Source organism: Pan paniscus, chromosome 22 (assembly GCF_029289425.2).
Source record: "Pan paniscus chromosome 22, NHGRI_mPanPan1-v2.0_pri, whole genome shotgun sequence".
In the NCBI taxonomy this organism is placed as follows: Eukaryota; Metazoa; Chordata; class Mammalia; order Primates; family Hominidae; genus Pan; species Pan paniscus.
This window is the reverse complement of record NC_073271.2, coordinates 28,776,598-28,791,496: the sequence shown is the minus strand read 5'-3', so window position 1 is coordinate 28,791,496 and position 14,899 is coordinate 28,776,598. Positions and strand designations below refer to the sequence as shown.

The 14,899-nt window shown below is 35.3% G+C and overlaps 1 protein-coding gene across 13 annotated transcripts in view; it reads left to right on the top strand.

Moving 5' to 3' along the window:
- Window positions 1–14,899, top strand: part of SYNJ1 (synaptojanin 1) — a 99,777-nt gene that overhangs the window by 49,247 nt on the left and 35,631 nt on the right. For 5 of the 13 annotated variants that reach the window (XM_063601298.1, XM_034948274.3, XM_034948272.3 and 2 more), the window contains exons 12-18: window positions 454–619; window positions 2,914–2,937; window positions 5,732–5,923; window positions 8,893–8,977; window positions 12,669–12,809; window positions 13,107–13,299; window positions 14,171–14,329. In XM_063601298.1, coding sequence (XP_063457368.1) covers window positions 454–619; window positions 2,914–2,937; window positions 5,732–5,923; window positions 8,893–8,977; window positions 12,669–12,809; window positions 13,107–13,299; window positions 14,171–14,329 — 960 coding nt within the window. The remainder of the gene's footprint in view (window positions 1–453; window positions 620–2,913; window positions 2,938–5,731; window positions 5,924–8,892; window positions 8,978–12,668; window positions 12,810–13,106; window positions 13,300–14,170; window positions 14,330–14,899) is intronic. The other 8 variants (XM_003823995.4, XM_034948277.3, XM_003823997.4 and 5 more) reach the window with 3 other exon arrangements.

Genomic DNA, 14,899 nt, shown 5'->3' with positions numbered 1-14,899 from the left:
ATTTTCTTTTTCTACTACCAAAGTAATTTGAAGTTTTTCTAGGGGCAGTTAAGCTCAATGTATCTTCTTTTATCTCCCATTTCTCCTTACCCATTTTATCCCCAAGTTTACAAATTACCTTGTAAGAAGGAATTTTCTTGTTTTAAATAAGTTCACTTCAGTTTATTTCCTTTGTAATAAGCAATTTTAAACATTTGTTGCCCTAGATGTAATTACTGGATGAGGTTGTAGCACTGAGCTTTTTCATTTCTTTGTGCAGAGCTTTAATCCAAAAGAAGAAAGGAAACAGTGACATGTTGGAGGCATTTTAATTGTCATGACTATATATTCAAAATAGAACGATTAGGTCCTTTTTTATACTAAAATCGTATAAAACTGATTTAAAATTTCAAAAAACCTAATGAGTAAAATCAGTAATATTTAAAATGAAAATCTGCGCTCCTTTCTTAACAGGCTGGAAAGTTAAAAGATGGTGCTCGTTCTGTTACCCGAACAATTCAGAATAACTTCTTTGACAGCTCCAAGCAAGAGGCCATTGATGTTTTGCTACTGGGAAATACTCTGAATAGTGATTTAGCTGACAAAGCTCGAGCACTTTTAACTACTGGAAGTTTGCGTGGTATGTGCACTTTATATTTTATTTGTTATTTATATTCCTAAAGGTCCAAGAGGTAAATGTAAACTTATTTACACAGAATTTTTAGTTGGTTAAAATAGTTTTTGAAGGGATTTCTGTAAAGGTAATTTTTGAAAATTACAGTCTCCAAGGGAAGTTTGTCTGTTTTAAAATATTTGTACAATCAGTGGTATTACTAAGCTGTAAACTGAGGCCCATGCATGGTTTCTTCTATAGATTATGATTGAGGGGGTAAATAATTAAGCATTGTTAACTTTGTACAAGGCAGTATTTCATAGAATATTCAGCTAGTACTTGTAATACAGCATTTAATAATCTAATTATGCAGAAAAATGCTTTACTGGGAAAACTAATGCCTATATTGGTTATTTTTTAAATCACTATCCCAAAAGTTTCTGTAACTTGGTCTTAACTTTTAATTGCTATTGTTTGAATAAGCATTAAATCATATTAATAATTTAAAGTAGTGCTAATTATTGGGCACTAACTGCTATTACCAATTTTAATATTTGAAATAAATATATGACCTTCAGAATAGGTTTTCACCTTCCACTGTGTCTTTTAAAAAAAAACTTCTCCTATCAGTGAGCACATAAAAGTAGCATGACGGGAAAACTCAACATTCATTGTAGAACTTAATAGATTAGACTTACCTTTTCTTTCTCTAAAATGTATTGAGGTATAATTGACAAAATAAATTTTTTCCATTTTAACTTTTTAGCACTCTGAAAAAGAAATTTTTTTTCTGTTAGCCCTAAACCAAACTTTTTAATGTTTCCTGTTCAAGTGGGAGAAAATTGTTTCTGCATCAAGTAATGTATTCTTGGGTAATTACTTGGTCAAATAGGTTATGGATTATTTCAGAATTCTGCATGGTGCCTAAAGGTAGTTAATTACGGACAGTTCCTCAGGGACCTGTAAGTGGGCTAGGGAACTTAGACCTACTAAAACTCCAAAAAATGTCTGATCTTAGCTACTACTTTCAACTTCAGGCTTTCTTCCTGGCTTCCAAAAGTAGAGACTTGACTGATTTGTGTTTTGTCACCTCCTTCCACCTGTGCCTACATTGATGTGGAGGCATTAATAAGCAACAATTGAAAGTAAGTGGTTGAAGGAAAGAAGAGGAGAAACAAGGGACCTATGTAATCCTCAAACTTCAGCATTAGTGTTTTTAGTTTCCTGCGCATTTTACTATAAGTAAAATCATACCTTTAAAAAAAAGTACAGTCATTTCTGCTGTAACGCTTGTTCTGAGAATGGGAATTTGTTCCAATATGATATATTAGGGAACTGTTTGAGCATAAGGCCAATTTTGCATGAGCTTATGCGTGATTTTGCTGGGAAGCAACACTAGGTAAATGCAGAAAAGTGCACCCAGCAGAACTAAGATGGCTAGAAATATGTACAACATATAAAACACACATACACATACGCACACACACCTCAAACATCTTCCCCTGCCTCAGTTCACTATGTGTGTTATAAGCCATACCCATTCACATCTGTTCTTTCAACTTTTCATTGAATTTCAGATATCCCTTTCTCCATTATTCATATTACAAGCTGCACTCTGCCTGATGCCCATTTCTACAAGCCAACTTCATTCAAGATGAAGTGCCTTATTAATGGTTATATTCATGCATTTCATAACCATTTAACATGTGTAATGTCTTGCTACTATTTTTATGAGGTTCCTATCTTTTTTGATGTGTCATTGTTGAAGTTTTTGAATGTGGTACCCCAACCCCATTTTTCCCATAAGCCCTGTGGACACTGTGGGAATTTGCAAAATTTGCATAGCATGGTGATGTTTTTAGAATGCATTTTTCTTGTTATAGCTGAAGTGATTATACTTATCAACTGCTAAGTCCCAGAAAGAATACTAAAAGGTGTGTATTAGGGCAGTATCTTCCATATCTTCAACATCCTCCATCTTCTTAGGTTTTCATATTTATATTCATAATATTCTCAAACATGTGCGCATGCATGCATAACATACACACAGGAGCAGCTAGAAGCGCAGGCCTAGGAGCTTCTGATGGTGAAACGGTGGATATCACTGAGTCACTGTAGGATTCTTCTTAGGTGCAGAAGGTTTGTATCAATCACTGTCGTTTATTTGTAACATTTGGTGTTCTATAGCTATCAGAAAAAAATAAAGTCATCAAATTGACTTAAGTGAGGTCTTCTCAAAATGTTTTGTCACTATACTCTACATTTTAATTGTAACTTGTTTTTACTAATGATTCTTTGTTTTCTTCTTGTTGCATCCATAGTTTCTGAACAGACATTACAGTCAGGTACAGTATAGAAAATCAATCTATAAATAAAAGCAATTTTTTCTTATTTTTTCTGAAGTCGATATTGTAAACAAATAAAGCCATATAATTGGAAACTTTCTCATTTTGCCATCAGATCCTAACAGGATAAATTGATATCTTGTTTTAATCTGAGAAAAGAATTTCAAGCTTGAGAAAATTAAGTACTTCATTCTGAAGAAAATGTGCAGTGCTCTTTGTCTTCCTGTAGCAATTGCTTAATTCCAGTTAAAGATAATTCAGCTAGTTTTAATTTCACTTTTACATTTCATTGAACAAATATTATTAGTGTTATGCCTTACTCTTAATAGGCTGATGGAAAAAAATCCAGATGTAACTACTTTGAATTAATTTCTGAGTGCCATCCGTGATATTTATGACTACTCAACAGTGTTTCTCACATATAATATTTAAGAAGGCATTGTTGCATTTCCTTATTGTGAATGAAATAGTTTCAAAACTATAGACTTGCACTAAAATATGATCTGAAATCTTTTAATTTTAAAAAGTGCCAAGATTTCTAACAAAGAATAGTTAAGTGTGTGAGACCTAAAGACTATTTATTATTTTTCTTGCCTATTTATTCCTAGGAATCTCACGTCTTCATTCTCTGGGCAAGGTTTATGATCTTGTCTTTAAACATGAATCTGTGGCAAAAGGAATGAAAGCTTAACTCTTGCCAGAAATTTAGTTGAAAAGGATTTGCTATCACTTAAGAATTGTTTGGCTTAGTTATTGTTCTGAATGTTTTGAGAAGCTGTTGATTATTTTCTCGAGAAGGGTAGAGGAAGGGAGCACCTAGATATATTTTTGAGTTATATAATGAACACCATTTTCTGAAATAGTATGGTATTTAGGGATGGACATCTGTTGTTTGAGCATAGACTCATTTCTTTTTTAAAATTTTTTATTTTATTTTATTTTTTTGACTCTCTGTTTCTTTAAGCACATTAAGGTGCCACCAGTTAAGAATAAACTAGGACTATTTTTTACCTTTTTATTTCATTTAAAAACTGACTTGACTTTATTAGTTCATACAGTGAGGCAGTACGTTTTTATTCACACAGTTCATTGTCTTGCTGAATATTTTAAGCCGTGTAATTATTATAGAACTTGTGTGTTGATATAGAATGGATTATAGACGCTATGTTCGCATTGGTAACAAGCAGTGACTTCAATTTTTAAGAGCAATGATAAACCATAATCGTAGAGAATTATTTTTATCTGGGTACAGTCAGCTTTGAATTAACCATACCAACAGGCCAGACAAGTAATCTGCTTTCATTACCACCCAGACACCTCTATACAAGCAATCAAAGCAAACAGCTGGGTGGTGAGAAATCTGCATATCTGCCCCTGGAAACAATGGGGATATACTTATCTAAATCAGCAGTTCCACAGGTCAAAATTATCTTTACAAGAATACTAAGACATCACTCGCCTTTTTCACTCTCATTTCCTCATAAGACTGCTATATCTTGGTATCATAAGAGAATATCATAATAAAATAAGATCATGTGGTAAAAGGTGAAAGTAGTTTTGATGTCCTTTTCCTGTTACCGGTTAGCTACCAATGAAGTACAGATTTTTAGGTTGAGGTGCTTTTAAGGTTCTATGCTGAGAATTTAACCAAGATAGAATGTGGTTTAGAAAGGGAAAAGATGGGTTGTAGACCAAAAAAAAAAAAAAAAAAGGGAGAGATTGAGGATTCAAAATGTATTGAACATTCATTCATTTAACAATTATTTATTGAGCACTTACTGCGTACCAGGTAGTCTTTTAGTTACTAGGAGTATTCCCATAAAGAAAACAGACTAACATGTCTGCCCTCATGGATTTTCCATTCTCATGAGGGGAGACAGTTACAGGATAAATAAACAAAATACATAGTTTATAAATGTGATAAATGCTATAGAGAAAAATAAAGCAGGGAGGGGATAATGGAAAGTTAAGGGCAGAGTGCAGTTTAAATAAAGTGGTCAGAGAAGGCCTCATTGGAAAGTAAAGACTTGAAGGATGTGCGGGAAGAGTGTTGCAGGCTGTGGGCACAGCCAGTGCAAAGGCCCTGTGGTGGAAGCAGGCCTCATATGTTTTTGAAACAGCAGGAAGGCCAGTGTCTGAGCAGTGAGTGCACCAGGGAGAGTGGAAGATGAGGGTGGAAAAACAAGACAAATTGTTGAGGGCCTTGTGGACCATTGTTTAAGCACTTTGGCTTCCACTCTGAGTGAGATGGGAAGCATTTAGTAGTGATTTCATTTTCAGAAATATCAGCTTGTATTTTTCTCAAGGAGCCATTATTAAGCTGCCTGTCAGTAGCTACAATCTTAAATGTAAATGTTCTTAAATGTTTTTGTTTGGAGAAAAATAAAATTTATATTTTTACCAGACTCTTAATGAAAATTGTAGAAAGTTAATTGCTATATTCCTAAAAATGTATAGTTCATTGGATTTGTACATTAATGTACCATTTCATTGAAACAGAACTATTTGTTCTGCATGTTGCTGCAATAATTCTGTATGTGTAGTATTTTTTTTTTTTACTTTGGCTATTGTATTTAATGTTGACTTTTTTTTTAAAGATGTGTTGGTTAATTGCCTCATACCAGGCTTTGCATTGAAGGCTGATCTTTTTTTGTGCCTGTGCCTGTATCTTTTGCTTGTTTGTGCTTGTGATAATAATTGTGCTTTCCAGCGGACATCGTATCTCAGTTATGAAAATCAATTTTTATAAATGGTTTGATGCAGCTAAAATTCTATTGTGTCTTCTCTTGATTAGCATCTTCTAAAGTACTAAAGAGCATGTGTGAGAATTTCTACAAATATTCAAAGCCCAAGAAAATTCGAGTATGTGTCGGAACCTGGAATGTGAATGGTGGGAAGCAATTTCGCAGCATAGCTTTTAAGAATCAGACACTCACTGACTGGCTTCTTGATGCACCTAAGTTAGCTGGCATCCAGGAGTTTCAAGGTTGGCTTTTTATAATATGGATTTAGTTAATAAATCCTGACTGTGTTGTATTGATCTAGAAAACAAATATAGCACTTCAGAGGATGCATTAATTGATGAAAGAAACTTGGAGCTATACATTTGAAGACCAACATCTTTAAAGATCACATCTATTAAAATCTCAGCTTTTTAAAATTTCTAGACCATTATTTTCTACTTCATAAAAATATATGATGGTAAAACAAAAAATCTTTTTTCCATAATTGATTCTCAGGAAGTAGGAATTCACACATAGATTTCTTTGAAGGCAACCACACATATAAGAAAATCTAGTTTTGTTTTTATTTTAAATGGACATAAACCAAGATTATGGACATAAACCAAGATTATGTCCATTTAACATTGATCATTTATTAATTTTAATTAAAATTACATAATTAAAATATAATTGACCACTTGAGTTTTATTTTTCAAACCTACTATGTCCCATTTTTCAATTCTTAATCCTCTATTTAGTTACTAAGATAAGAAATGTCAGAGTGGGTCTTGAGCAGCCTTATAAAACTTGTGATATTTATTGGTACTTATGTAATAACTTAAGAGCACTGGTTTATCCTTGAAAAACTTTGTTGGCATTCAGTTTGGGTTCTCTGCACCAAACTGTTAATAAATAGCCAGAACCAAACATTGAGCAGAGGATACTTTTATTAAGGTTTTGGGCTGGGCACGGTGGCTCACGCCTGTAATCCCAGCACTTTGGGAGGCCGAGGCAGGTGGATCACCTGAGGACAGGAGTTTGAGATCAGCCTCGCCAACATGGTGAAACTCCGTCTCTACTAAAAATAAAAAAATTAGCCGGGTGTGGTGGTGTGCGCCTGTAATCCCAGCTACTCGGGAGGCTGAGGCAGGAGAAATGTTTGAATCCAGGAGGTAGAGGTTGCAGTGAGCGGAGATCCCGCCACTGCATCCAGCCTGGGTGACAAGAGTGAAACTCTTTCTCAAAAAAACAAAAAAACAAAAAAAAAAGAAAGAAAGAAAAAGATTTTGATTAGAATCATGAACTTAATTTTCTTCTTTTTAAAAATTAACTTTAATTCCTTTTTAAAATAGTATATAATTACCAAGTTTTATATGTGAGGGTGATGTGTATAGGAAATGGTGTGAGATAAAATTTTTCTTATTTAGTTATTTTTCATCAGTTTCATCTTAAACCCTGGGATTCTCCCCAAACTTTTTATTAAAATACCTTTCTTTCTTTTCTTTTTCTTTTTTTTTTTTTTTTTTTTTTTTTTTTGAGATTGAGTTTAGCTCTTGTTGCCCAGGCTGGAGTGCAGTGGCAGGATCTCGGCTCACTGCAACCTCTACCTCCTGAGTTCAAACGATTCTCCTGCCTCAGCCTCCTGAGTAGCTGGGATTACAGGCATCTGCCACCATGCCCGGCTAATTTTTTGTATTTTTAGTAGAGATGGGGTTTCACCATGTTGGCCAAGCTGGTCTCAAACTCCTGACCTCAGGTGATCCACCCGCCTCGGCTTCCCAAAGTGTTGTGATTACAAGCGTGAGGCACTGCACCTGGCCTAAAATGCCCTTTCTTACTTAATTGAACCTAACTTGAAGTTGTGATAGTAATGATGATAAAATAACAGCTAACACTATAATTCTATGTACTTTACATGTGTTCATTTAATCCTCAGAGCTGACCTATTATTTCATAGACACCATTATTCCAATTTTACAGATGAGGAAACTGAGACATAGAAAGGGAAGGAACCTGCCCATGTTTGTGCAGTAGTGGCAAAGCCAGGATTTGAATTCAGGCAGTTTGGCTTTAGAGTGTGTATGCCAGGCTGCATTTTATGTGTGAACTTGGGCAAGCTTCCTGTTTGTAAATAAAAGATAAAAATAATCTTTCTTAGAAGATGTTTTTGTGGCAGATTAAATAAGATGATGTATGCATGAGACTTGCACATAATAGCAGTCAATAATTTTTTTTTTAATTTCAGTGTTAGTTCAGACTATTTATAGGCTCTTCTTTTTTTTTTCTTTTTGAGACAGGGTCTTTCTCTGTTGCCCAGGCAGGGGTGCAGTCTCCATATCATAGGTCACGATAACCTCAAACTCCTGGGCTCAAGAGATCCTCCCTCCTCAGCCTTCTGAATAGCTAGGACTACAGGCATGCCACCATGCTAAGCTAATTTTTTTATTTTTATTTTTTTGTAGTGATGGGGGTCTCACTATGTTGCCCAGGCTGGTCTCAAACTCCTGGCTTCAAGTGATCCTCTCACCGCAGCCTTCCAAAGTGTTTGGCATTACAGGCAGGGGCTGTAGCATCTGGCCATATAGGCTCTTTCTAGCTATTTGTCCTCATTTCTAGAAACTTGGGGCACCCGAAGTCTCCCTGGGCTGCTTTCTCAGGCAGCTCTGTTCTCCGTTAGTCCTTGTAGTTTCCAGAGTGCCAGCAGCTAGACAGAGTGATGTGTCTTACTTTCTGGATCTCTCCTAGTTTTCCTGGATTTCTTTCACCCAGAAAATAGCAAAAAGATCAAGATTATGTTTTTCAAATTTGAATGTGAAAAATTCCTCCCAACTGTTACCAGCAATTTGAGGTAGTTTCTCAGTCACTTTATTCTTTGTGCCTTTTCTGAATAATTTCTCTCTCCAGTTTTATGTGAGATTTTGATTTGAGAAATGATTTGTTTCTGTGCTGTCCCTGGTAAAAACTTTAGCAAGAGTTTTTTCAAAGTGAATTCTGAAAGGGCTTAAGAATCTTCAAGGATAACCGTCTTAAAGAAGCAAACTTAGGACACCCTAATAGAAAGTAAATTTTAATAATTTCATTCCACTCAAGAGTGTTTGCCTTTAATATGAATTTGGTTAAACTCAAAACACAGAAGTCAGTCTTTATGAAACCTGGTGTTATGTTGTGTTGGATGGGGTTGCCATTTGCCTGAGGCTATATTTAAAAGTATTTCTTGGATGCTTAATTTTAGATAAAAGAAGTAAGCCAACTGATATATTTGCAATTGGTTTTGAAGAAATGGTAGAATTGAATGCTGGAAACATTGTGAGTGCAAGGTAAGCTAGCCACATTAATCCACTGAAAAATTTGCCAGTTGAGGGAAACTATGGAGGACAGATAATTAAGTAATTGTTGCAAGGATAGTTTGAAATAATAAATGGAAGGGTGCTCGTAAAACTGTAAAAGAGCATTTCTCATACTTTTGGGTCTGAGGATCTCTCTGCACACTTAAAAATATTGAGAATGTTAAATAATTTCTGCTAATGTTGTTTATATCTTTGTTTATTATATTAGAAATTAAAAATGAAAATTTAAAAACATTTAATTCACTTAAAAACAATAATAAACCTATTACATGCTAACTTAAAATAAATTTTTTGAAAAATAACTTTTTCAAAACAAAAAATTTACTGAGAAGGGTGGCACTGTCTTGTAGTTTTCCAAATCTCTTTAATGTCTAGTTTAAGACAGCCAGATTCTTACATCTACTTCTGTGTCAGTCTGCTGCAGTATGTTGTTTTGATTGGAGTATATGAAGAAAAATCACATAACTATGTAGTTTGAAAAGGAAATATTTTAATAACCTTTCTAGATAATTTCTTCTCTGATACTACACCAAAACAGATCATTTATTCTCTGCTGTAGTATAGATAACAGAGAAGTATTATCTTGGTGTAGTGTGTGGATAAGACACTACACCAAATGGTAGTGTCTTAAAGGTTAGTTGCAAAATGGAATCTGAAACCATATTGATGAACTTTTTCTGCTCTATTATCTAAAATTCATCTTTTACCTTTGCATGATTTTGTAACATCATGTATTGGTCACTTGGGTTCCCTAAGTTATGTAGCACTTCCAAATTTTAACACATTTCATTATATAATATCAAAGCATCATATTGGTTAATTACCATCATTGGTAACTGCATCAGAAAATAATTGTTGGGAAGCTGTAAGGATCATGGTAGCAGATACAAGTTTTCCAGAATACTAATTTTTGCCTGAAAACTCAAGTTTTTCCATTGAAAACAAATGCTCTTGGTTGTTTTTCTTAAAGAGACAGGCTTAGTTGAAAAAAATACCATATAACCTAAATCTGAATAACCACCGTCTGTCATTAGTTCTTTTAAGGAAAAATTGTATTCCAAAAAAAAAGTGGCAGTTTGACTCACAATTTAAAGCATTTTCTTTTTTTGAGTTACAGATCATAAGTCAGTATGCAACACAAGTGCTTTGTATGTATTTCCTGTGTATCACACAGAATATTAAAAAGATGTGACCTGGGTTGAGCTTTAATAAAATTAATAATGTCTGTTGCTTCATCAAGGACATTCTTAGGCAAAGTGGCATTTTTTTTTTCCTGCAAGTATATGGCAGTGGGGATTGTAATGATGACTAGTATAGTTTGGTGCCTGAATTCGAGTGAAAGCACCAGCACTTTTACCCATTGTTGCTTTTGCACCATCAGTGCAAATGTTAGTCAACACAGTGAAAGATGTCTTAATAGTATGATGAAAATAGTTGTGACCCCATGGGCTTTGGGAACCCTCAAAGATGTCTCCAGATCACACTTTGGGAACACTGTTCTGGATCCATATTATAAATGCAAATTATATGAGTGAGGCTTAAAACTTCAGTGTTTTATTTTAACAAAGTATGCTTGCTTTTAAATTTCAGCAGTTTCCCATCTTTTATGACATTTTAAAAGATTTTTAGGAGAAAATTGTAGGCTGAAATAGTCATCAATCTTGCAAGTGACAAATATTTTATTAGGCAAAATGAAAAACAATTCACATCAGGAAAATTGGAAAGAAATCAACTTCACCCATTTTGTTGTTTGATTATGTTTCCTGAAAAATATATTCAGGTCCTAAACTAGACTATAACTCTGAGGGTTCCTAGTACTAAGTGCATGGATCAATTGTTTGTCTAAATAGAGTTTAATCAAATTCTTCTTTAGGCTAGGTTTAATCAAATTCTTTAGGCTGGGTGTGGTGGCTCATGCCTGTAATCCCAATGCTTTGGGAGGCCAAGGCAGGTGGATCACTTGAGGTCAGGACTTTGAGACCAGCCTGGCCAACATAGTGAAACCCTATCTCTACTAAAAATACAAAAAAATTAGCTGGACGTGGTGCCCCGTGCCTGTAATCCCAGCTACTCAGGAGGCTGAGGCAGGGAGAATCACTTGAACCCGGGAGACGGAGGTTGCAGTGAGTGGAGATCGCACCACCGCACTCCAGCCTGAGTGACAGAGCAAGACTCTGTCTCAAATATGTATATGTATATATATATACACACATGCACACACACACACACACACATACTTCTTTAATAAAGTGGTGAATATTTATTCATTTATTTAAGCAGTACCTACTGAGTACCACTCTAAGTACCTCCAATGAATCAAACAGACAAAAATCCCTATCTTCATGGACTTCGTATTCTAGTGGGAAGAAACAGACAGTGAACAATAACAACAATAAGTAAATTATACAGCATGTTAGAAAAGTGCAATGGAAAAGAAAGGAAAAGGGGATCAACTATAGGGACACAGGGAAGTGTTGGAAGTCTCAAATGAATGATCAAGATAAGGTTCATTGAGAAGATGAGGAATGAGTTTCAGCTACTTGCGAGGCTGAGGTGGGAGGATCGCTTGAGCTCAGGCAGAGGTTGCAGTGAACCGACATCCTGCCACAGCACTCCAGCCCTGGGTGACAGAGTGAGACCCCATCTCAAGAAAAAAGAGATTAGGAGACATGACAAGCAAATGCAATATGTAGACCTTGTTTGGACCCTTTTTAAAAAAGAAACAAACCAACTGTTAGAAGATTTTTTTTTAATAAATGGGGAACTTTAAGTATAAACTATTAGATGATATTAAGGAATTATTAATGTTTAAATGTGATAAGGTGAAGAGGATGGAAAAAATAGATTGGCAAAATGTTGGTAATTTTGAAATGGGTATATGGTGGTTTATTTAATGATTATGTCTTCTAATTTCCCATAGCAAGATTTTTAAAAAAGACATTAGTTATAATTTAGAAAAATTTTGAAAAGTGGGGAAATGTATTTGGAAGCACATGTAGTCACATATATGTGCACAGTTAGCTGTCCTTATCCATGGGTCTCACATCTTTGGATTCAACTCATCAAAATATTAAATATTTTTTTAAATTGTGTTTATACTGAACATGTGTAGACTTTTTTTTTGTCTTTTTTACTTGCAGACTTTTTTGTATCATTATTCCCTAAACATTACAATATAACAACTAATTACATTGTATTAGGTATTATAGGTAATCTAGAGATGATTTAAAGTATACAAGAGATTTACATGGGTTATATGCAAGTATTACTCCATTTTATGTAAGGGACTTGAGTATCCTTGGATTTTGGTATCATGGGAGGTCCTGAAACCAATCTCCCACAGATACTTCTATACTTCTCTGTGATCTTAATGAATACTTAAGGAAAAAGTAAAATGTATAAGTTTGAATTTACTCACCCAGTGAGTAGCCATTTAATGTCTTTATATTTTCTTTGTAAAGAAGTAATAGATTAGATTTTGAAATGTGGTTTTCTTTTGGCTAAATTGTAGATTTTCCTTTTTAAAGGAAACAAAAACAGCCTAAGCTTCCTTCAGAGTCTTAGGATATTTGGGTAGATAAAGGTATAATTGACAATTGTCATAAAATAGGCTATTGTCAATACCTTTTTAAAAAATTCTCTTTTTAATATTTTCTTGTAGCACAACAAATCAGAAGCTCTGGGCTGTAGAACTTCAGAAGACAATCTCCAGAGACAACAAGTATGTGCTGCTGGCTTCTGAACAGTTGGTGGGCGTCTGTTTGTTTGTTTTTATCAGACCACAGCATGCTCCTTTTATCAGGTCAGTAAACAGAACACTCCTCTAAGGCTACTTCCTACCATTAAATAACAAGAAAAAAGCCTAGAATGTTTATTGTTTCAGTTCTTCAAACAAAAACTATCCATAGTTCTTGTTTTAAAATGGGGTTTTGGGGGTTTTGATTAAAGACTCACCAATAGCTTCACTGTACTATTTCAAAGGCTTGCCCTCAAAGTACCATACCATGTGTACTTAAATGATTATGTATATTCCTCATTTCCTATGCACATGGAACTCTTGAAATTTCAAATCTGCGATTTAGAATTCTTTGTTTCAAAGGGATGTTGCAGTTGATACTGTGAAGACTGGAATGGGAGGTGCAACTGGAAATAAGGGAGCAGTTGCAATCCGAATGCTCTTCCATACAACCAGCCTTTGCTTCGTCTGTAGCCACTTTGCTGCAGGGCAGTCACAAGTCAAAGAAAGAAATGAAGATTTTATAGAAATAGCACGAAAATTGAGTTTTCCTATGGTAAGCTCTTGCTGCTTGTTCTTGAAGATAAAGCTTTGAAATATATTTTAATTTGCCCCAAATTCTACATCAATGTTTTTGAAAATTTAAGATAGTTCCTAGAAACATTAAGAATATTCACCTAAATAGATATTTCATGTGTGTTAACCCAAAATATCTGAGACAGGGCTCAGTCAATTTAGAAAGTTTATTTTGCCAAGGTTAAGGATGTGGCCATGATGTAGCCTCCAGAATTCAGAATGACATGTGCCCAAGGTGGTCGGGGGTACAGTTTGCTTTTATACATTTTAGGGAGACCTGAGACATCAGTCAGTATGTGTATGATGTACACTGGTTTGGTCTGGTAAGGCAGGACAACTCGAAGTGGGGGCTTCCAGGTTATAAGTAGATAAGACGCAAAAGGTTGCATTCTTTTAAGTCCTAGATCAGCCTTCCACTGAATACACAATTTAGTGTGGCTCAGTGAATCTGCATTTTTGCATAAACAATAGGGCAGAGGAAGCAGTCAGATGTGCATTTGTCTCAGGTGAGTCTCAGAGGGATGACTTTGAGTTCAGTCTATACTTTGTCCACAAGGAATTTCCTGTGGGCAAATTGTGAGGGAGTTATGTAGCTTCTTATCTTTGGAGCTATCTTATTTAGGAGTAAAATGGGAGGCAGGTTTACCTGTCATAGTTCCTGGCTTGATTTTTCTCTGGGCTTAGTGATTTTGGGGTCCTGAGATTTATTTTCGTTTCACATGTGTTATTACTGTTGGGTTAAAGAAACAGGACATGGGAGGAGACAAGCATATCTCAGGCAAAGAAATAGTTGTAAAACATTTTTGAACATTGATTGTTTTGAATTTAAAATTCTATCTCATTGCTTTCAGGGAAGGATGCTGTTTTCCCATGACTATGTGTTTTGGTGTGGTGATTTCAACTATCGAATCGATCTCCCTAACGAAGAAGTTAAAGAGCTCATAAGACAGCAAAATTGGGATTCTCTTATAGCAGGAGATCAACTTATCAATCAGAAAAATGCTGGACAGGTATATCTATACTTGAGAAAATACTTGCATTAAGATTTTGGGTCGTGAAACATGCCTTTTTAAATCAAGATGTTTTAAAATTTTCTTGGGGTCTTTTTGTACTTAAATATGCATCTGTAGGTAAACAGATAATAGAATTATCTTTCCTTAAAGTGTAGCAGGATGAGCTGCAGACAAAAACCCTTCAGACACCAAGTTGTAGAAGGAAAGGGCTTTATTCAGCTGGGAGCAGCAGCGGACTCACGTCTCCAAAAACCGAGCTCCCCGAGTGAGCAATTCCTGTCCCTTTTAAGGGCTTACAACTCTAAGGGAGTCCATGTGAGAGGGTCGTGATCGATTGAGCAAGCAGGGGGTATGGGACTGGGGGCTGCATGCACTGGTAATCAGAATGGAACAGAACAGGACAGGGATTTTCACGATGCTTTTCCATACAATGTCTGAAATCTATAGATAACACAAGCGGTTAGGTCAAGGGTTGATTTTTAACTACCAGGCCCAGGGCACAGTGCTGGGCTATCTGCCTGTGATTCCATTTCTGCCTTTTAGTTTTCACTTCTTTCTTTGGAGGCA